The sequence below is a fragment of the Myotis daubentonii genome, chromosome 5 (assembly GCF_963259705.1).
Source record: "Myotis daubentonii chromosome 5, mMyoDau2.1, whole genome shotgun sequence".
Taxonomy (NCBI): Eukaryota; Metazoa; Chordata; class Mammalia; order Chiroptera; family Vespertilionidae; genus Myotis; species Myotis daubentonii.
In genome coordinates this window covers 30,207,457-30,226,423 of record NC_081844.1, presented here as the reverse complement: position 1 = coordinate 30,226,423, position 18,967 = coordinate 30,207,457, and the positions used below count along the sequence as shown (strand labels likewise).

Here is an 18,967-nt window from a genome sequence, read left to right as displayed (position 1 = left end):
TGACCCCCTTCAGTGCGCAGGCCAACATTCTAACCACTGAACAACACCAGCCAGGGCTTTCAGTCAGACCTTACGTCACCCCTCCAGTCTCTCTCAGCTTGTACAGCAAAGAATACTCTGTTGATCAAGTTAAGTGGTGGGATCAGGGGTAGTCTCGGGGGGTAAGTTCACCAGTTCCCACAAGATGGTCTATTTGGAGGGGGGAAATGCACTCAGCCCTTTCTTCCCATTCCAGGCGAGACGATGCCTATTGGCCAGAAGCCAAGAGAGCTGCCCTGGATGAGCGTTACCATTCTGACTTCAGCCGCCACGACCGCTTCCATGACTTTGACCACAGAGACCGGGGCCGCTACCCTGACCACTCGGTAGACAGGTTAGCTGGGCCCTCATCATCCTGCCTACTTAATGCAGATGACATTTGTCCTGGGTCATTCTTACTAGCGAGGAAGTGAGGCTGGCCCTTTTAGGTTCCGTGAATCCATTTGAACTGTGTGTGTGGAATACTGGATTCAATTTAGGAGATGTTTTCTACTTGGTGGTCTAACCAATATCTCCTTATGGTTTCTTTTCAATTATCTCTTTCAGGAGAGAAGGTTCAAGGTCAATGATGGGAGAAAGAGAAGGACAGGTAAATCAGAAGCTATGCTTGTAGGCAAAGTTTTCCCATTGAGTTCTCTTTTGTTCTTCTGCCAGCCTTCCCTCCTCCCCCCTTTTGCATTAGTGCAAGAATGAGTAAAGGAGAAGGGCAGCCCTTCACTGTTTGTGGGATGACAATTTGAATTGTGCTTCGTCTTGTTTGGAAATCTCAGCAGGTTTTCTGAAGCCCTTTTTGGATTTGACCTGAAGTTCTACACGCCTAGTAACTAAATGCACTGGTAGTAAAATGCTAGAAAGCCTTGGGTGAGTCTGAAAGGCTCTGTAGGAATGTACCTTGTGACCCACACAGCTGACAGATGCCACACTTCTTTATTGTGGAGTCCATGTGTACCTGTGGTCACTGGTCAGCCTTCCCTGCTGAGCCTCAGATAGCATCTCAGTCTCTGGTCCCCACTCATTCTCTTTGCAGAATTAACACCTTAGGAAATAAGCTTAGTTTTCTACTTATTTTCCTATCTTACATGTGGATTGAGAAATTTCCCAAGGAGCCCCAACTCTTGAGTGGTTTACATGGAAAATCAAAGGGATTGAGAGAAGGTTGTGGTCAGGGTGGTGTTCAGCAGAATTGGTGTCCTATGAGTCCGTCCTTTCCCTGACTCCAGCATCTTTCCCGGCCTGTTCCATCATTTCCTAAGAACGTGGCTGGGGATGGCTTGGTTCCTTGGTATATCGAGGGGTTCCTCTGATCCTCGCCTGAGTCTTGTTTTCTCTACTCTTGGAGATAAATCTTACATGCAGCCAAATCTAGACCCAGTCTTACGGTTTTTCTTTGGTGGAAAAGTTGAACACAGGGGTTAAACTGTTAAGGCTCTAGAATCAGAACCAGGGTCATGCCTGGTGCCACCACTTTTGCCGAGCCTAATTCTCGAGCTGTGAAATGAGGTTATTCTACCACATAGGTAGTTGAATAAATGAGACCACATGTGCACAGAAAGTGTTTGCATAGTCCCTCACACATAGCTGTTATTGCTAGCGGGTTTTCATCTGACATCAGACAATGCAAAACTGAAAGGGTTTGTTGTTTTTAGGGCTGCCCCAAATGGCAGATGATGACATATGACATCAGAAAGGGGAAAGAGCACAGACCCTCGGGGCTTTGTTGAACTGTTAGATGGACTAGTTAGTTGGACAAAAGAATGTTGGTTAAACTTTAAAATGCCAGGAAGAGGTGGAAATGAGCTTTAAAGAACCAGGTCTTGCTAAGTTGAACATTCCTGCTTCCCTGTATTAAATGCTCCTCTGTCCACTTATGTGTCTTTAAATAGAAGGCTACATGTAAAAATTAATTCTTTCTTAAATGTTGTTCTTTGTCCACAATCAGATGAAGCTCTGTAAATCATGAGCTATAATTTCTTTTGTAGAAGCGTTATTCAGGGGTCCATTTTAAACAGCTCTTCTTTAATTTGATAGCACTTTGGTCTTTTATTTCGCCCCTTGAAGGGACAATGCTCTATTTTGTCCACCTAGTAAAATTAACCCCCTTATCTTCTCTTGTGGAGGTGTCCGTGCACATTTAGGGGTAAGAGACCAGGTGGCAGTTAGGGCTCCATGTAAGCGCATGGCCTTGGAGGGCTCCCAGCTTAAGGGGTAGGTGAGCATGGCTGTGGATGGCTGTGGGCAGTGACTGGACTGCTGGAGCAAGCATCTGAGGGGCTTCATGACCAGGGCTCTCTTCTAGTTCCCTCTCATGTCAAATGTGATCCTGGGGCAAAAGCTCCCAAGGTCACCAGTTGGGTTTGTGGAACAGCAAGTCAAGGAGGGAAAGCCACCTCCCCTGGTCCCTAAAAGTCATCCATGGGTGTTCCTCTAGCAGACAGGGGCTTCTTCTCTCATCCCTCCTTCATGGAGCAGGAAAAATGGGGCCAGGCACTACTGGGGCTGCGCCAGCCCAGCGCTTGATGGTGCAGAGCCGGTGGCAAATCAGGGACATGATGCCAGGCCCAGTAGTGAGTTGTGTTAAAGGATCCCTCGTGGCCCTTCCACGCTGTGGTTCTCTGGGGTGTTGATTATATTGTTAGCACAGGGGCCCATTCTTGGCACGGAGCAGTTGCTAGGTCCCAGCACCCCTCCGTCCCTCAGTCCCTCAATTCTCTGCCTTCTGATTAGGGTGAGTCTCAGCCCTTTCCTTGACTCTTGAGCACCTGTTCGTCACCAGGCCATGAGCAGACTTCAGGGATGCAGCTGTGTCTTGTGAGATGCATGGCATGTGTGGCATCAGGCAGTGTGCAGAGTGCCTGGCAACATTGACTCGGGTGTGCAAGTGCTTCTGAGGAGCTGTCTTTATTACCTTGTTGCCCCAAAGGCCTTGGGATGCAGGGATAATACTAAAGCCTTTTCATTTTGGCTCTTTAACATTCAGCATTATCCTGAACGCCACGGAGGACCAGAGCGCCATGGACGGGACTCCCGTGACAGGTGGGGTGGATATGGCTCTGACAAGAGGATGAGCGAGGGCCGGGGACTGCCTCCTCCACCCAGGTTTGTGTCTCACACTCCACAGTTCCCTTGTGGGCCTCACATATAGCTGACAGGCTGAGGACCCACCATCTTGAGGGATGTGATGAGCACTGGCTCTGTGGCTCAGTGCACCAACCATGGCTCAGGCCACCTTGGAGCTCTTTGAGTAGCATGGGGCCAGAGCCAGTCCTGTTTCCCTCAGTCCCCACTGCCTGAAGGGATGGGGGGCTGGGAACACAGAATGCTAACCCCAAGCTCCAGAGCCCACTGCTGTTGCTGTTCTGAGAGGCAGAGATGTGGGCAATCCAAATCAGAGATGTCTCTTTCCAAGGGACAGACGTGACTGGGGGGACCATGGCCGAAGAATTGAGGATGACCGTGCATGGCAGGGCGCTACTGATGGAGGCATGATAGACAGGGACCACAAGAGGTGGCAAGGTAAGAACTGGCTCTTGGGGACACATCTGTCGGAAGAGAAGCATCTAGAAAGCTTAAGCAACACCTGCTCTTCACTAATCATTGCTAATCCACCTCCTCTGAGAGCAGGAGTGCTTTCTCTGTTCTCCCTACCCAGGGCTTGGTAGAGGAGAAGCCCCTTAATGACTGGGTGGGGGTGGGATGGGGAGTGAGGGTTGGCACAGAAAAGTGATGTGGGTGTTGGTAACTCCTCCCCCCCTGTAACGTAGTGAGGACAGCCCTGTGGTGTTCAGGTGCTTGTACATGCACTGGAGACCTGTGAGATTTGTTTGGGTGGCTCAAGAAAGGGACTGGACTTACCAGGATCCTTGTCATTGTCTTCTAAACTACATTCTGTGCTTGGAAGCACCCTGTGAAAAGTGTCTCTTGTCTTCCAGGTGGTGAGAGAAGCATGTCTGGTCACTCTGGGCGAGGTCACATAATGAACAGGGGAAGGATGTCAGGGTAAGGCATTCTGTTGGTCTCTCTGTACTAGTCTCCTCTTCATACGTTGGCTTGCCTTGGGGAAGTGTTAGAAACATTCAAGTCTTCCCAATTACACTGCCTCCTCTAGTGTGCTGTGTCCTAAAATGGTGCGGGGTTTGTCCCATGGTGCTGCTGCTTGAGGGAAGAGGGTTTCGAAGAGCATGTGACCCACAGGCACCCAACACATCCCATTAAACAGACTCCGAACATATGAGCATCTGCATTTGTTCCAGGCGTGGCAGCTTTACCCCAGCTGGGGCCTCTCGGGGTCACGTGATCCCGCGTGGTGGAATGCAAGGTGGATTTGCTGGCCAGAGCCGGGGCAGCCGGCCCAACGACGCTCGCTTCACTCGCCGCTACTAAGTGCTTGGAATCCCGCGTTCCGTCATGTGGCAACCAGAGTATGTTCTTTTAGGAGTTATCTTAAACTGTGTACAATATCTTTTTTTTTTATCTGCTGCCATATTGTAGCTCGATACAATGTGAATTTGTTTTTTGGTTTTTTTTTTGTAATAAATGTGTTTCTGTCCACATATCCTTTATTTAAAGCATTTTCTTTTTACTTCTCTTTAAAACAAAATTATACTCAGCACAGCTTTTCCTTTAGGGAAGGAGGGCTGAAAGGGGCAGTTTCCAGCAATCCTGTAGTCCTTGCTGAACAGGCTGTTATTTTCTGTATGTATGGTAAAATATATGTAACATGAAATTTACTATTTTAACTATTGTTATGTGCACTGTTCGGTGGCATTTAATTCATACTGTGTAAACCATCACCAGTCATCTTCAGAACTTATTTCCCCAAAGGAATGCAGTAAACTAACTTATCTTCCCTCTCCCCCAGCACCCATCATCTACTTTGACTCTATGGATCTAACTCCTCTAGGGACCTCACATGAGTGGAACTACATCCTAGTGGGGTGAGGGCACGTTAACAACAAAGTGGGGAGCTGAAGGAAGAGGAGCTGTTTAATACCAGGAAGTGATGAACTCTGCTGGGGGAGGGGCAGGGCCTGAGTGTGGAAGGGGTGTTGTCAGGACATGAGAAGGAAGGAGACCTTATGGCTGGACGGTGTGAGGCAGGTGTGTTCAGGGACCAAACATTCCTGTCTGTAATCCAGGGATTTGCAGCTTGGTAGTTATCTCCCACCCTCGGCTTCAAGGAGTCATAGCCCCTCTGCTCAACCAATGGGCTTACTGTTCCTCTGCCAGAGACCAACCACCGATCTGTGACAAGGGGACCAAGTTCTGCCTTTACATCCTGCCTTGGAGCAAGTTCCTTCATTTCTGAGTCTCCATTTGCTTAACTGTATAAAATGCAGCTACTGGGTTGCTTTAAGAGGTACCATTGTGGGACTTTCCCCCTCTCCTTCCCACCTATTCCCCCTCTTCCCCATCCCATCTCCCCTCCACCCCAGATACAAATAGCCTAATTCTCTGAAGGCCACAGAGCAGCTCCCAAGTTCTGGTCCGCTAGGATCCCTGTTGACCACAAAACTGTTGGCAGAGAAACACACAGTGGTTTGTCTGTGTGGGTGTCTCACCTTGTACTTCCAGATTTAATAAAAGCTGGTTTGGCCCTCAGGCACCTATGGGAAGAGACCAGGCTGCTGCAGCCCGTGTGGCCCAACGTTGGACAGCATAAGGGGCTCAGCCTTTGCCCAGCATCGGCTCTGGGAACAGAGCATCAGCTGGACATTGTTCTCAGCGGGTGGCATGGAACCCCTCAGCCCAGCACATACGGGATCCTTGAGGCTCATGTCTTTCCGTCACCTCGGGTTTAGCAGAACTCACCATCTTAGTACAGTCCCACCAGGACAGGGACGGGGCGGGCAAAGTGAACTCTGGTGGCAAATGGGACTTGTCAGGTCAGATTTTAAAAATTAAGGAACTTGAGATGGCAGGTGACCCTGGGTTATCCAAGTAGGTCCAATATCATCATACAGGTCCTTAGGAAAAAAATAGGGCAGCAGGGGAGACAGATGTGAGAGAGGAAGACTTCTGGCTGTGAAGATGGAAAAAGGACCCAAGGACCAAGCAATGCAGCAGCCTCTAGAAGCTGGAAAAGGCCAGGAAATGGATTCTGGAGCCTCCAGGAGCCAGGCCTGCTACCACCTGGATTTGAGCCCAGTGAGACCCTGGTTAGGTTCTGACTCCAGAACTGAGACAGCCACGGTATTCATACCAACCCCGAAGGCAGTTCTCAAACTAGTGTGATTGTCCCCAGAGGACATTTGGCAGCACCTGGAGACATGTGGTTGTCATGACTGGGAAATAAGGGGTGCTACTGGCATTTGGGGATGGAGGCAGAGATGCTGCTCATTATCTACAGTGCCCAGGATGGCCCCCCAAAGACTCGTCTGACCTTGAATATCAGTGATGCTGAGGTGAGGAAGCCCTGCCCTGAGGTGGTAGGCGCTGTGATGGGGCACCCACAGGGTGCCAAGGAAGCCCAGAGTGGGCCCTCAACTCAGTCTGAGAAGGAATAGGTTAGGGGAGTCAGCCAGGAGGAAGGGTGGTGGCCTGGTTGAGGGGGCCCATGAGTTGTGGGCAACTAGAGGAGTAAGAGGGTCCTTGGGAAGTATCTGGGCTCACAGGGAGGGCAGTGGGGAGCCATATGGTATTTCTGAGCAGGTAGTGCCATGATCAGACTTGACTTTGGGAAAAATTGGTGGGGCCAGCCTAGACTTGGGGAGATCAGGGAGGTGGTCTTGGCACTGGTAATGATACAAGTGGACAAAGAGGGATTGGGGGTTTGACTAGGTGAGGCAATGGAGGGGATCAAGAGTGGCACTCTGGTCTCTGGGCTGGCGCTGGATCCACATGGAGGATGTGAGTAGCCAATGGGAGTCAGGAGCCAGCAGCGGATCCTGGACCCAGCATGTGGGCAGTGACTAAAATCAGATTGTAGAGACCAGGGCTTGGGTTCAGTTTCAGGGGACCCTCCCATGCCCCAATACATACACACATACACACACACACACACACACCCAAGTTCATGGAGCTGCAAGACACAGCCTCCTGGAGGTGAGGGTGCCAGGAGAGCCGAGCATGCCCCCAGGGCAGCCCCTTGCCCACCTACAAAGGTTGGTTTCCTTTTCTGCAGGTTTTGTTGGACTGACAATGGGCTTTTAACAATTGCTCGAGTGCAGTGGGGTGGCCTTAGCAGGTCTCTCCCCACTTCATAAAATAGTGATGATAAAAGTGGGTTGAGCCCAGCTCGCATGGCTCAGTGACTAGATGTCCTAAGAACCAGGTCACCGTTTGATTCTCAGGGCACATGCCCAGGTTGCGGGTTCCATCCCCAGTGTGGGGCACGCAGGAGGCAGCCGATCAATGAGACTCTGGATTGAGAGCACTCAGGGAGCCTGGTGGAGCATATGGCACAGCCAGGGTATACATCCCTCATGGGCCCATGAGGGTGAGGCATGTGGAAATCCTGTGTCCCAGGAAGGGTTTAAGGTTAACCATCTGGGTTCCTGGTGGACAGGGTTGGGCTTTTAACCTGGCTGCACAAGTGTCTCCATCTGTAAAATGGGCCGATGGGACTGGGGGAAGGGCTCAGTGGGTGGAGAACCAGGCTGGGCGGGTCCTGAACCTGGGCCACACTCCTGCTTCTGAGATGGCCAGCACCAGCTCCCTCTTGGGCAGCACCAAGGATCAGGGATGCTCCCTGGCCTTACCCATCCTGCCTTCACCCTAGACCTGCTCCCATCCCGGTAGAGGCCCAGCAAGTGCAGAGGCGGCACAGGGAGCTGCGCAGCATCCAGGTGCCACAATGGACAGGGGAGACCCACCATGGAGACCATGGTAGCACAGGTCACTGTGGGTTTTGCGTCCCCAAGCACCGCAGGCCAGGCCACCCACCGTCAGCTACACCTCTGTCATCAGGTGAACGGATGCATTGCTTCTCTGGGGAAATGCCTGGCCTCTACTTTTCTCACGTGTAATACCTGCTGCTGCTTCCAGAATCAGGGCCTGGGTGAGCTCTATCCCTAAACTGAGGGACAAACACCCCAGCACTCTTGGGAACAGAGAATTCCATGCTGGATCAGAGAACCATAGCCAGGGTCTTCTTGCCCTCAGGGCAGGCTCCTGGATCAGCCTCTGGCTCCTGTCTATGCCCACCTCCTACCCTGACTGGGGCACAGATTTCCTAGTGCCACAATAGGGGATGCTCTCAACCGTGGGGTGGCTGGGAACATCTAGACAGCCCAACCTCCCAGCAGACACGTTCAGATCACTAGACAGTGTGGGTAGGAATGCCAGGGAAGGCTTCTGAAGGGAGCAGAGCACCTCCATTAGATGAAGTCAGGAGGGCAATGACCTCCAGGCCTGTGCTTACCAGACTGGAGACCAGGCAAGATAGGGAGTGTAGATGGCACAGGAGAGATGAATTCTTCCCATTCTACTGAGCTCTGGCTCCCAGACTGCCTACCCAAGGCTCAGTCCACTAAGACCCCAGCCCCTTCAGCCCAGTTTGGCCTTCAGCACTTTCTCAACCCTTTCCCAGTGCCCTGGGGCCACCTATCTGTACCCACTTCCCAAGTGGGGTGAGGGTCCTGGTGGTCAGGGACCAGACAGAAAAGGTGTGTACCAAGATCAGGCCGGGAGCAGCCCCCAGGAGCCAGAAGCACACACACTCAAAGCAGGGCCACCCCATGTTCTTGGGGCAAGCACACGGGTCAGGAAACACTTCCAAAGTCCTTTATTGGGCTGGCAAGGCCGCGAGCTGCCCTTAGATTAGGGTCCCATTCCAGAGGCTTGAGGTCCAGGGCATCCACGCCCATTTCCAACTGGGGAAGGCAGCCGCCTCTGATAGGCTACTTGATTCGCTCCTTCAGGTATTCCCAGCCCTCCTTGGTGTATTCACAGGCCTTGGAAGGGGCCACCGACAGGGCTGACATCACCGTAATGATGCCTGTGGGGAGGGAAGAAGGGCCCAAGGCCTGGTCAGGCTCCCCACCTACAGCCAAGGGGTTTAATGCAACCCCTTGGGACACCCAACTCGGCCATGCTCTTAGAGGTGCCACTTCCAACTTTGTCAATTCCACACCGGGAAACAGACGGACAGGACCTCACCTTGTCTGGGGCCACCTACCCTGATGTGCTCCAGTGGTGGCCCAAGCTCTCAAAAAGAGGCCCCATCTTGCTCCTACCTCCCTGGAGCCTCCACCCCTTCCCTTTTAGATGTGCAAGAGGCACACACAGCAGTAAGGGGAGTGATGGAAAGGCATGACCAGGAAGCAGGGTCAGGGGTGCTAGACTAGGGTACCTGGGGCCACACCCCCAAGCAGAGGGACCAGGGCCTACCTGAATTCCAGGACTCACGGATGTGAAAGTTAAACTTTGGAGGGGCTGGGAGCTGGGAAGAGACAAGGAAGAAGGGGCTGATGAAAGAGGAAGGGCCTGGCAGCCCCAACTCCCTCCTGAGGCAGGGGAAGCAGCGCATGCCCCAGTGAGCAGGAACCAAGCAAGGTTGCAGGGACCAGGGACTGAAGGCCACCCCAAAGTTGATTCCCATCAAGCTTCAGCCTCACTCCCGGCATGGGGTACCTGGGGTATCTTCAGGCCCGTCTGCTCACACACGTACTGGCCGAACTGGTACATGGCAGGGGGGACAACCTCCTCCGCCCTCTGAAGGGCTGCCTGGCTCTTGTGGCTGGGCCCCAGCAGCTCCTGGTCGTACACCAGGTAGACCACTCCCCCAGCCACACTCCCCTTGATGAGAAACCTGAATGCAGGGAAGGGAACGACAGCAGCTTAGGGAACACTGCAGGCCACCCACGGGATGTATGGGGGTCGAAGGGGGGGCGGGTGGCGGCCCTAGGCCTATGGGAGTAGGAGTTAGTCCCCCTAGGGAGCCCCACAATCCAAAATGTGACATACTGGAAGCCAGGCAGCTAATAGGGAAATGACTGGGCACCTTGCTACTCAGAGGCATGCCTGACCCCTGCTAGGCACAGTTCTCCATTTACAGTGTGCAAAGCAGGAGTACTCCGCCCATTCAACTTATAACTGAGGCCCGCAAAGGGACAGTGGATCACTAATGATTCCGCCCAGAGCAGGGAACAGTGAAGACACGTCAGTCCCTTGACTGTCTGCCTTCTGTCCCGAGGAGGGACCCTCCGCGAGTAACCCGCAAGGGTTTTCCAAGTGCATCTGGTCGCTTCCTGCATGTCCAGCGCCGCTCTGGGAGCGCATTCACCTCCCAATAAATGGCGTGCGGCACTCCCACTTTACAGAGAAGGCGACGGAGACTCGGAGAGATCTCATTCCGAGAATACGAAGGCAAGGGCTCGCGCGACCTCGGAAATCACCTCTGCTTGAAACTCAGTTTCCCCATGGGGCACCTGACACTACGGGAAACGAAGAGCAGATGGGGAGCGAACCAGAAGAGGGTGTCCGCAGGGAGGACTTTCTCGGGAGCTAGGGGCCCGCCCGCCACACGCACCTCATCAACGACCACACTCGGGACACCATAGCCGCTCGACTCCGCACGCAAGGACAGTCGCCTTGCCCGCCGCTTCCGGTAGCGAAGCGGCCGAGGCCTCTGGGAAGTGTAGTTTCCCTTGTCAGCCGCAAAGGCCTCCGGGAGTCGGAGTCTCGTTACCGGTCAGAAATGCTAGAGGTTTGGGTCCCACCGCGAAAGTGTGCAGAGAGGTAATCTTATGGGCCGGGCCTCCGCAAAGCTGTCTGGGAAATGTGTTCAGCACTGCCTCGTGAGGCGCCGGAGGGCTCGCCTAGCCGCCAAGGCTCCTGGGAAATGTAGTCCGGTTTCGGTGGTGTGAATGAAAAGAGGAGTAGGGTGTCTGGAGTGAGGCCTGAGGGTAATCCAAGATGTCGGAGCCCGGGAGATCCACCCGCGCCCGCGCGGGTGACTCAGGGCAAGGGCCTAAGAAGAGTGTCCCTAGAAGCCAGTTGCCACGGCAACACGAGAGCTGAATTGTTCGAGAGAGGTGGGTCTAGGTCACGTGAGCGGTTTCGAATGGTGGGAAGTGTTTTCCTTCTGGAGACTGAGGCTGGGATCAAAAGAGCCAGCAGGTAGGCCGTTGCCTGGCAACGCCTGGCGTCGCAGAGTCCTCATGGCCTGGTGCCTCCTTGCAAAGAGGCAAGCTTAGTCACGTGACTTAGGCTCTACAGAAGGGGCGTGGTCGGGGGTCGCCCGCCGGAAGGGTCGACCCTACCGGCCTGCGCTGGGCTCCCAGGCAGGGACCACCAACACCGGTTCCCGGCGGAAGAAACAGGCTGGAGAGGGTGAGTGAGCGGTTGGGAGCTCGGAGCAGGTCGCACGCCCTTTTTGTACAGCGGGGAAACTGAGGCCCGGCGAGGTCAGAGGGCCAGTGGATTCTGCGAGGATCCGGTTCCCCTATTCCACCTCCATCTAAGCCCAGCTGCTTCGTCCGTTCGTCCATCCATCCATCCATCCATCCATCCCTACATGGGTGGGAAGAGGGTTGAGCTGAGGGGCTTCGCGGGCTTTCCCTGGAAGGGAAGGAGGTGGGAGCGCATTCTCTGCTGAGAGAACTGCTGGTGTGACCGGGAAGGGCGACAAGTTCACTTTTCTGAGAACGACTCATAGACAGGAGTTGGAGAAGATGGGAATGGACAGGTGGGCAGAGGCCAGACCCCCTGGGCCTTATGGGTGCGTGAGGAGCTTGCTCTCCACCTGGAGCAGTGGCGAGCCCTTGGAGGGTTTAGAGCAGGAAGGGGCACACCAGACTTCTTTTGACACATCCCTTTGGCTGCTTGGCTGAAGCAGGGTTGGAGGAGCCGAGTGTAAAGAGATAGGGGAGGAGGGGAGGTCGCTGGAGCTTTGTTGTGGGGCAAAGGACATAGGGCTGGATCTAGAGATTAGGGATACGGGAGCTCCCCAATCGCACCAGCTCTCAGCATCCTGGGTCTTAGAAGTGCCCTCTCCTCTTTGTCCCACTGAGTACAGAGGATAGAAACCCCAAGATGTGATGAGCCTGTGCCCCTTTCAAAGGAAACCTATGACTCCCCAAACTTTAAGCAGCCAGCCTGTCTCTTTTGCCTTTTCCCTGGGCCAAGTAAATCGCTCCCAAAGCTGAACTCTCATACCTTAACTCTCATAACATGGGGACCTTCCCACTCCTCCTAGGTGTCTCCAAGGTGGTCTTTCGGGGCTCCCCCAGCTCTTGCCTCCCACATTCCTGTGTTAATCTGGTATCTATTGAGCACCTGCTGTGTCCTTGACACAGTTTGGGGCACTGAAGACCTAACAGTGAAAAAAAAACAACAGAAGTAGGTTTCTGTTTCCTTCTGCCCTCGTGGGGTTGACAACCTAGGGCAGTGGTTCTCAACCGTGGCTGCACATTAGAATCACCTGGGAATCTTTTTTAAATCCTGATTTCTGGGCCTCATCCTCCAGAAATTCTGTTTGTTACTAATGTTGTGGCCTCACCCCATAACAAAGAAACAGAATTTCTGGAGGATGAGGCCCAGAAATCAGGATTTTAAAAAGATTCCCAGGTGATTCTAATGTGCAGCCAAGGCTGAGAACCACTGGTAGGAGAATTGAGTGACAGTGAACATGAAACACATCATCAAGGTGATTTCAGATGATGCTAAGTTCTGAGGAGATAGAAGTTCTAGAGGTAAGGGCAAGTAAGGGAAGTGCTTCAAAAAAAGAGGCCCAGGAAGTGCCCTGGGAAGAAGTAATTTTTGTGCTGAGACTTGAAAGGAGTAAAAGCAAGCCACTGGATTATCTGCCAAGAGCATTTAGGGCAGAGGGAACAGGCAGTGCAAAGGCCCTGAGGCAGATGGTGACTGGCTGGTTCTCAGGAACAGCAAAGAGGCTGGTGTGACAAAAGGCAGAGTGAGCAAGAGGGGCTGGTGCGTGAAGGGCCTTTTTGGTCATCAAGGAGTGTGACTTTTGTCCTAAATGAATCTGGGAGAATTTTCAGCAGAGGGAGGCAAGATGAGAGTCTGCTGTTGCCTGGAAGGAGAAAGCCCCAAAGACTGGTAGAGTGGTTCAGGTGACCTGTATGGTGACCTGGACCAAGTGGTGGTGGTTGTGATGGAGAAGAGGCGCAGGACTAGGGGCCAAGATGATCTTCAAACAATGGAGCAGTTGGGGAAACAGGTGTGGCTGTGGCCCAGGACCATGCTGGCCACCCTTCTCTCTCACTGCAGACCCAGGGAGGGCCATGAAGGTACTACTCCTCACTGGGCTGGGAGCCCTATTCTTCACCTATTATTGGGCTGACAACTTTGACCCAGGTGAGTGCCTGGGGTGGGACAGGGAGGAATCCGGCCAGCTGCTCTGTGCACCCTCTAGGCCAGCGGTTCTCAACCTGTGGGTCGTGACCCCTTTGGGGGCCAAACGACCCTTTCACAGGGGTCGCCTAAGACCATCGGAAAACACATATAATTACATATTGTTTTTGTGATTAATCACTATGCTTTAATTATGTTCAATTTGTAACAATGAAACTGGGGGTCACCACAACATGAGGAACTGTATTAAAAGGTCGAGGCATTAGGAAGGTTGAGAACCACTGCTCTAGGCTGACCACCTCTGCTCACTGCCAGCTAGCCTCCAGGGAGCCCGTGTGCTGCTGACAGGGGCCAGTGCTGGCGTTGGGGAGGAACTGGCCTATCACTATGCCCGCTTGGGCTCCCACCTGGTGCTCACTGCCCACACTGAGGCTTTCCTGCAGAAGGTGAGACACCCCATTTCCAGTGTAATGGTGAGGGTGCGAGTGGGGTGGAAAATGAGGCCTGGGTTTGAATCCCTGCAAAGATCTCTGGCTTCCCATGTGACCTTGGGCAAGTTGCTTAACCTCTGTGAGCCTTAATTTCCTCATTTGCAAAAGGGAAAAAGTCCCTTCTTGTGGGCTGTGGTATCGGGTGGATGCAGTAAGACAGTGAGTGTAAAGCAGGAGTGTTCCCCAATAATTGGCAGTATTGATATGTCCAAAGGCTGTGATGATAGGGCTCCCAAACTGAAAAGGGGGGTGGGTGCACTTTTCTTAGCAACCCAGCGTTCCGAGGACATGCACAGCTCTTGGACACAAACCTTCCAGAATTTCAAGGGGGGCCAGAAACCTTGAGATTTATTTGATAGCTCCTGAGTTTTAAATCGTGATGATTGATCAAATGAAACAGATGCAGTTGATGACCCCCGTGGTAAAGCTCTGGGAACTGAAAGGGAGGCTCAGAGTACGGGAGGGGGCTTCAGGCTGGGGCCCCGTGCGTCTGGCAGGTGGAGGGAACCTGCGGGGTGGAGGGGCCCACGGGCAGCTCTGGCCCCCCAGGTGGTAGGGAACTGCCGGAAGCTGGGCGCTCCCAAGGTCTTCTTCATCGCTGCGGACATGGCCTCCCGCGAGGTGCCCGAGCTCGTGGTGCAGTTTGCGCTGGACAAGCTGGGTGAGGGGCGGGGCCTTGGCTTAGACCTTCGGGGCAGGACCCGAATTGGCGTGGGGGGTGTGGTAGTAATGGGTGGAAATTTATACGGTTCTGGGGCGTAACCAGGGGTGGAGCCTCCTTGCATCTGGGGAGCTCCATTGGATTAGGGACGTAGCCTGTAGCCTGTCAGGATCCGGGGAGTCGGGGGCGTCTCTTTAATCTCGGGAGAAGGGGCTCTACCGAGGGCGGAACTCCGGGGATCCACGCTCTGGGTGGAGTTTGAGAGTTTAGGAGGCGGGGCTCGGGAGGAGTCCCGGGGGTGGAGCCTCAGGACTAGCATCTCGCTGATGGGCCTCTCCGGGACAGGCGGCCTGGACTACCTCGTGCTGAACCACCTCGGGGCTGCCCCCGCCGGCACACGGGCCCACAGCGCCCCAGGGACCCGCTGGCTCATGCAGGTGCGCCGCCCCTGCTCGAATCTGCCTCCCACCTCCGGGCGGGTGCGCCATCCCTCCTGTCCCCAGGTCCCGTCTCTAAGTTTGCTAGTTTCACCCCGTTTCCACTGTGGCTCCTCACACTGCTGGCACTCCAGCCCTTCCCTCCCAGGCTCCATCCCCCACCCCCCCCCACCCCCCGACCCCCGTCCCTCTTTGGGCTCCTGCCCCCGCCCCTGCCCTCCTGCTTCCAGGCTCCACCTCGCTAGGCCTTGGCCCCGCCCACCCCTGACCAGCCCCGGCCTCCACCTTCTGGGCCTGCGGCCTGACTCCCAGTCGCCGCCTCCAGGTGAACCTCCTGAGTTACGTGCAACTGACTTCCTTGGCGCTGCCCAGCCTGACGGACAGCAAGGGCTCCCTGGTGGTGGTGTCCTCGCTGCTCGGTGCGTGACGCGGGGCGGGGAGAGGGGAGAGCCTGGATGGGGCTGGAAGGTGACCTCGAGGAGGGGGCGCAGCGTGTGGCAGCTCAGAGGCTACCCTCCCGCCCCCCCAGGCCGTGTGCCCGCGTCCTTCTCCAGTCCCTATTCCGCGGCCAAGTTCGCGCTGGACAGTTTCTTTGGCGCCCTGCAGCGGGAGCTGCGTGTGCAGGATGTGAACGTGGCCATCACCAGGTGCGTCCTGGGCCTCCAGGATCGCGCCTCAGCGAAGGAGGGAGTCAGGTAAGACCAGGGGCGGGAGCCGGGGGCTGTGGGGGGCCACCCAGCCCAGCCCCAGTCCGCACCAAGCACTCCTGTCCCCAGGGGTGTCACCAGGGCCCAGGCGGCCCCGGGGCCCAAGGCAGCCCTGGCTGTGATCCGGGGCGGTGCCACGCGGGTCTCCCACGTCTTCTACCCGTGGCGCTTCCACGTCCTCTGCCTGCTCCGGGCCTGGCTGCCTCACCCAAGGGCCTGGTTCGTCCGCCAGGAGCTCAATGTCACTGCCACTGCTGCGGCCTGAGCTCCTCCATCTTCTCAGAGAGGACCCTTCCCCCAGCCGCCTGAAGGTGGGACACAAACAGATGCCTTTGAGAGGGCGGCCATGACCCAAGACAGCATCATCAATACAGGAAGGGAAGCCAGAAAAACCATTAGCACCCGGAAGCAATGAAATCTCTGGGTGTGAGAGCAGCGTCTGTGAGCCAGTACCTTGTCAGGGGCCTGGAAGGCATTAGCTCAGTCTTCTCCGTAGTCATTGTTGATGTGATTGCTGCTTCCATTGCGCTGATGGGGAAACTAAGGCTGGAGAGGTGATGTGGAGAGCCGGCCCTGGGGGCTCCCTGGGAACCACCTGATTTGTTCTTTCCACTCCTTGCCCTGAGCAAAGGAGAGCCACAAAACCATCTACCCAATGGTAGGGTCCAAAGAGGGGGAGAAGGGAAGGAATGTGTTTTGCTCTGTACCCGCCTCCCTTTTCATAATAAATATCCTTTTCCCCTTGCACATCTGTTGTTCAAATGTCTTGGTCCTTCCAGCAGGCAGGGAAGAGTGTGTGCACTAGAGCTCCCAACCCCATCTCACAGGTGGAGAAACGGGCTGGGAGACTGGGGGGGGCGCGGGGGGAGGGCTCACCCAGCAAGTCCAGGCAGTAGGAAGGGTACTGATGGTGGACCAAAGGCATTTGCCACACAAAATACATGGTTTGTGCATGAATAATACTAACGTGCATCAAGGACTACACACTTGACATTAGGATTGAAAGAGAAAAAACAGAAAAAAAAATTTTTGTTCTTATGCCTCTCATCTCTGCATCACCTAAAATAAAATCGATTCACATCAAATGCCACCAACGGGCACTATACCACATCGCCTTCCTTAGCCCTAACTCAAAGGTTGGCCTCATATAAAATGCCTTCGTTTATGGAAGTTTTATTTTGTGTCAGGTACCATTACATCTTGTTCAAACAGTTTGGAACAGGGGTCCTCAAACTTTTTAAACAGGGGGCCAGTTCACTGTCCCTCAGACCGTTGGAGGGCCGGACTATAGTTTAAAAAAAAAAAACTATGAACCAATTCCTATGCACACTGCACATATCTTATTTTGAAGTAAAAAAACAAATGTTTTCTGCGGGCCGCATGTGGTCCGCGGGCCGTAGTTTGAGGACCCTGGTTTGGAATATGCCCTATTATTGCCCTTATTTTGTAAATGGAGAAATTCAGGTATTGGGAGATTGAAGTCCCCGGCGCCAGCTAGCGGCTGAGATGTGATTTCCCCCAGCAGAGGTGAGATTCGAACTTTCCACCCCCCGGAATAGGGAGGCACCATTGCCATAGGCACACCCACCAACTCCGACCCCTCACTAGGGCTAGCTGGGGTAAATGCGCATGCTCACGAGGCCGCAGGAACTCCTCTAGCCGCCAGGGGGCGCTCGCAGCATCCCTGCCTCTGGCCCGCGCAACTCGTGAGGAATAGATATCCCAGAGTTCCGCGCTCCGCCAGCCCTTCCGCCGCGGCAGCCATTGAGGAGCAGCAGGTTAGTTCATCTCGGTGCTGGCGAGATCCGCCGCCATCCGTACCCCAGGGCCTCCGGTGCGGCTTGGGGGAATGGCTGGGTGTAGCGAGCGACTGCGGGGGGGCCGGGTCGCTGCGCTCTGGGCAGCAGAGGCCGAACCGGGACTTACCTCTCCCCCTCCTCCCCTCCCTTGTCCGCAGCCATGGCTCTGCGCTACCCCATGGCCGTGGGCCTCAACAAGGGCCACAAGGTGACCAAGAACGTGAGCAAGCCGAGGCACAGCCGCCGCCGCGGGGTGAGTTCGGAGGCGCGCGCTCGGGTTGCTGCGGGTCGGGAGGTGGGAAGGGCTTCCCGGGCGGAGGGCACGGCCTGGGCACAGGCTCCAGGCTGCCGAGAGGAGCGGGGAGCCCGCGGTGGGCTGAGCGGCAGAAAGTGGGTGCCGGGCCGGCCAGAGCAGTGAGTGAAGTCCCTCCGGCCCGCGGGGTGGAAGCGGGGCAGGTGGGGCGGGTTTGACAGAAGCGGTTTGCCCACTAGAGGGGGCGTCGCGTGGGGTTGGCCAGCTGATGCTTTTCAGTGTCGGGTTGGGGCGTTTCGGGCAGGTCAGGGCTTACGGGCCTCCGACCACCTAAGAAACGTCCACACCTGTAGGGAATTTTCATGAGTTTATTTGAACCAAACTGACCATTGCCTGGAAGCAAGATCTAAAATTTCCCCCGAGGTTAACAGTCTGCCACTTCTTTAATGCATTCCAAGTTAAGGAGGGAATTTAAGGAAGAAAGCAGGATAGTTAAGACTGTGCTCTTGAGGGCGGTCACACCCTCGAGGGGTATGGATTATTCTGGCATTGTCATCAGAGGTGTTCACCTAGGTGCCCAAGAACAGTGGGCAGGGTTTGCTTGAACACCTTTCACCACAGCAGTTAGCAGACTACCCACAAAGACTTGCTCATAACTGAAGACTTTGCTGAGCAAGACTTGTGTTGGTTACAGGGCCCCTTTTTTATCCACACTTTATTGAGTAGCCCCAACTCTGCACGGCAGCCTTTGGAAAGGACCAGGCATGACTTGCTGTGCTGGTGACATTGGGGGGATGGGGAGGAGACAGAATGCTCCCGCTGGAGGCCCAGACAGGACCCTGGGGGTCTGGGTCTGGAGCCTTCGTCCTGATGGCTTCCCTCACCCCCAGCGCCTCACCAAGCACACCAAGTTCGTTCGGGACATGATCCGAGAGGTGTGTGGCTTTGCCCCCTATGAGCGGCGCGCCATGGAGCTGCTCAAGGTCTCTAAGGACAAGAGGGCCCTGAAATTCATCAAGAAAAGGGTAGGTGGGCAGTTGGTGGGGGTGGGATTGGGTGGCAGCATTTGGCCTCTTGCCAGGCGGGTGGAAACACATCTGTGCCCAGAGGGACAGAGGGTGGGATTGGGCCCCAGGCTGATGGCCCACCTTGCTTGCAGGTGGGGACACACATTCGCGCCAAGAGGAAGAGAGAGGAGCTGAGCAATGTCCTTGCAGCCATGAGGAAGGCAGCAGCCAAGAAGGACTGAACCCCAGCCCCTCCCTGTCTGTGTAATAAAACTTGTTCAGAAACCTGGGGCTCCTGTGCTGACATTGAAGCTGGTCC

The 18,967-nt window shown here is 54.7% G+C and overlaps 4 protein-coding genes across 26 annotated transcripts in view; 3 read left to right on the top strand and 1 right to left on the bottom strand.

Moving 5' to 3' along the window:
• The window catches only part of SAFB (scaffold attachment factor B), a 35,863-nt gene extending 31,088 nt beyond the window's left edge, over positions 1-4,775 (top strand). For 3 of the 9 annotated variants that reach the window (XM_059697013.1, XM_059697015.1, XM_059697018.1), the window contains 6 exons: positions 236-373; positions 586-628; positions 3,017-3,135; positions 3,446-3,552; positions 3,969-4,035; positions 4,256-4,775. In XM_059697013.1, coding sequence (XP_059552996.1) covers positions 236-373; positions 586-628; positions 3,017-3,135; positions 3,446-3,552; positions 3,969-4,035; positions 4,256-4,760 — 979 coding nt within the window. In that variant the 3' untranslated portion in view covers positions 4,761-4,775. Of the gene's footprint in view, positions 1-235; positions 374-585; positions 629-3,016; positions 3,136-3,445; positions 3,553-3,968; positions 4,036-4,144 lie in introns of all 9 variants that reach the window. The other 6 variants (XM_059697017.1, XM_059697019.1, XM_059697016.1 and 3 more) reach the window with 5 other exon arrangements.
• Positions 4,776-8,744: 3,969 nt separating this feature from the next.
• On the bottom strand, positions 8,745-10,679 carry MICOS13 (mitochondrial contact site and cristae organizing system subunit 13). The gene is made up of 4 exons (XM_059697049.1): positions 10,508-10,679; positions 9,610-9,787; positions 9,367-9,418; positions 8,745-8,974 (listed from the first exon to the last, which is right to left on the bottom strand). Exons 1-4 carry the CDS (start codon positions 10,534-10,536, stop codon positions 8,877-8,879), a joined length of 357 nt encoding a protein of 118 aa, XP_059553032.1. The 5' UTR covers positions 10,537-10,679; the 3' UTR covers positions 8,745-8,876.
• A 91-nt stretch (positions 10,680-10,770) lies between these two features.
• Positions 10,771-17,306, top strand: HSD11B1L (hydroxysteroid 11-beta dehydrogenase 1 like). 14 transcript variants are annotated; one of them, XR_009452986.1, is made up of 9 exons: positions 11,108-11,310; positions 13,210-13,296; positions 13,609-13,739; positions 14,334-14,445; positions 14,791-14,882; positions 15,208-15,301; positions 15,412-15,577; positions 15,659-16,143; positions 17,198-17,306. XR_009452986.1 is itself a non-coding variant. In XM_059697037.1 (8 exons), exons 2-8 carry the CDS (start codon positions 13,224-13,226, stop codon positions 15,852-15,854), a joined length of 864 nt encoding a protein of 287 aa, XP_059553020.1. In that variant the 5' UTR covers positions 10,771-11,012; positions 13,210-13,223; the 3' UTR covers positions 15,855-16,336. The 14 variants fall into 14 exon arrangements, 12 of the variants coding, with proteins under 12 accessions (XP_059553020.1, XP_059553021.1, XP_059553028.1 ...); XR_009452987.1 differs by having other exon boundaries at positions 17,149-17,251; XM_059697037.1 differs by lacking the exons at positions 11,108-11,310; positions 17,198-17,306 and adding an exon at positions 10,771-11,012 and having other exon boundaries at positions 15,659-16,336.
• On the top strand, positions 17,232-18,933 carry RPL36 (ribosomal protein L36). Of its 2 annotated transcripts, none has more exons than XM_059697050.1 (4): positions 17,232-17,367; positions 17,547-17,641; positions 18,532-18,666; positions 18,801-18,933. In XM_059697050.1, the coding sequence occupies exons 2-4, from the start codon at positions 17,549-17,551 to the stop codon at positions 18,888-18,890; spliced, it is 318 nt and encodes a 105-aa protein (XP_059553033.1). In that variant the 5' UTR covers positions 17,232-17,367; positions 17,547-17,548; the 3' UTR covers positions 18,891-18,933. The 2 variants fall into 2 exon arrangements, with proteins under 2 accessions (XP_059553033.1, XP_059553034.1); XM_059697051.1 differs by having other exon boundaries at positions 17,349-17,423.
• The last annotated feature ends 34 nt before the right edge of the window (positions 18,934-18,967 follow it).

What these genes read in the sequence shown, in the direction of transcription:
- RPL36 (XM_059697050.1), top strand. Translation starts at nt 17,549, where the DNA reads ATGGCTCTGCGCTACCCCATGGCCGTGGGCCTCAACAAGGGCCACAAG. An exon ending in GGCACAGCCGCCGCCGCGGG is followed by an intron (nt 17,642 to 18,531) that starts GTGAGTTCGGAG and finishes CCTCACCCCCAG; the next exon opens with CGCCTCACCAAGCACACCAA. An exon ending in TGAAATTCATCAAGAAAAGG is followed by an intron (nt 18,667 to 18,800) that starts GTAGGTGGGCAG and finishes CCTTGCTTGCAG; the next exon opens with GTGGGGACACACATTCGCGC.
- HSD11B1L (XM_059697037.1), top strand. Translation starts at nt 13,224, where the DNA reads ATGAAGGTACTACTCCTCACTGGGCTGGGAGCCCTATTCTTCACCTAT. An exon ending in CTGAGGCTTTCCTGCAGAAG is followed by an intron (nt 13,740 to 14,333) that starts GTGAGACACCCC and finishes CTGGCCCCCCAG; the next exon opens with GTGGTAGGGAACTGCCGGAA. An exon ending in GTTTGCGCTGGACAAGCTGG is followed by an intron (nt 14,446 to 14,790) that starts GTGAGGGGCGGG and finishes TCTCCGGGACAG; the next exon opens with GCGGCCTGGACTACCTCGTG.
- MICOS13 (XM_059697049.1), bottom strand. Translation starts at nt 10,536, where the DNA reads ATGGTGTCCCGAGTGTGGTCGTTGATGAG. An exon ending in CGAGTGTGGTCGTTGATGAG is followed by an intron (nt 9,788 to 10,507) that starts GTGCGTGTGGCG and finishes CCCTGCATTCAG; the next exon opens with GTTTCTCATCAAGGGGAGTG. An exon ending in CGGGCCTGAAGATACCCCAG is followed by an intron (nt 9,419 to 9,609) that starts GTACCCCATGCC and finishes GTCTCTTCCCAG; the next exon opens with CTCCCAGCCCCTCCAAAGTT.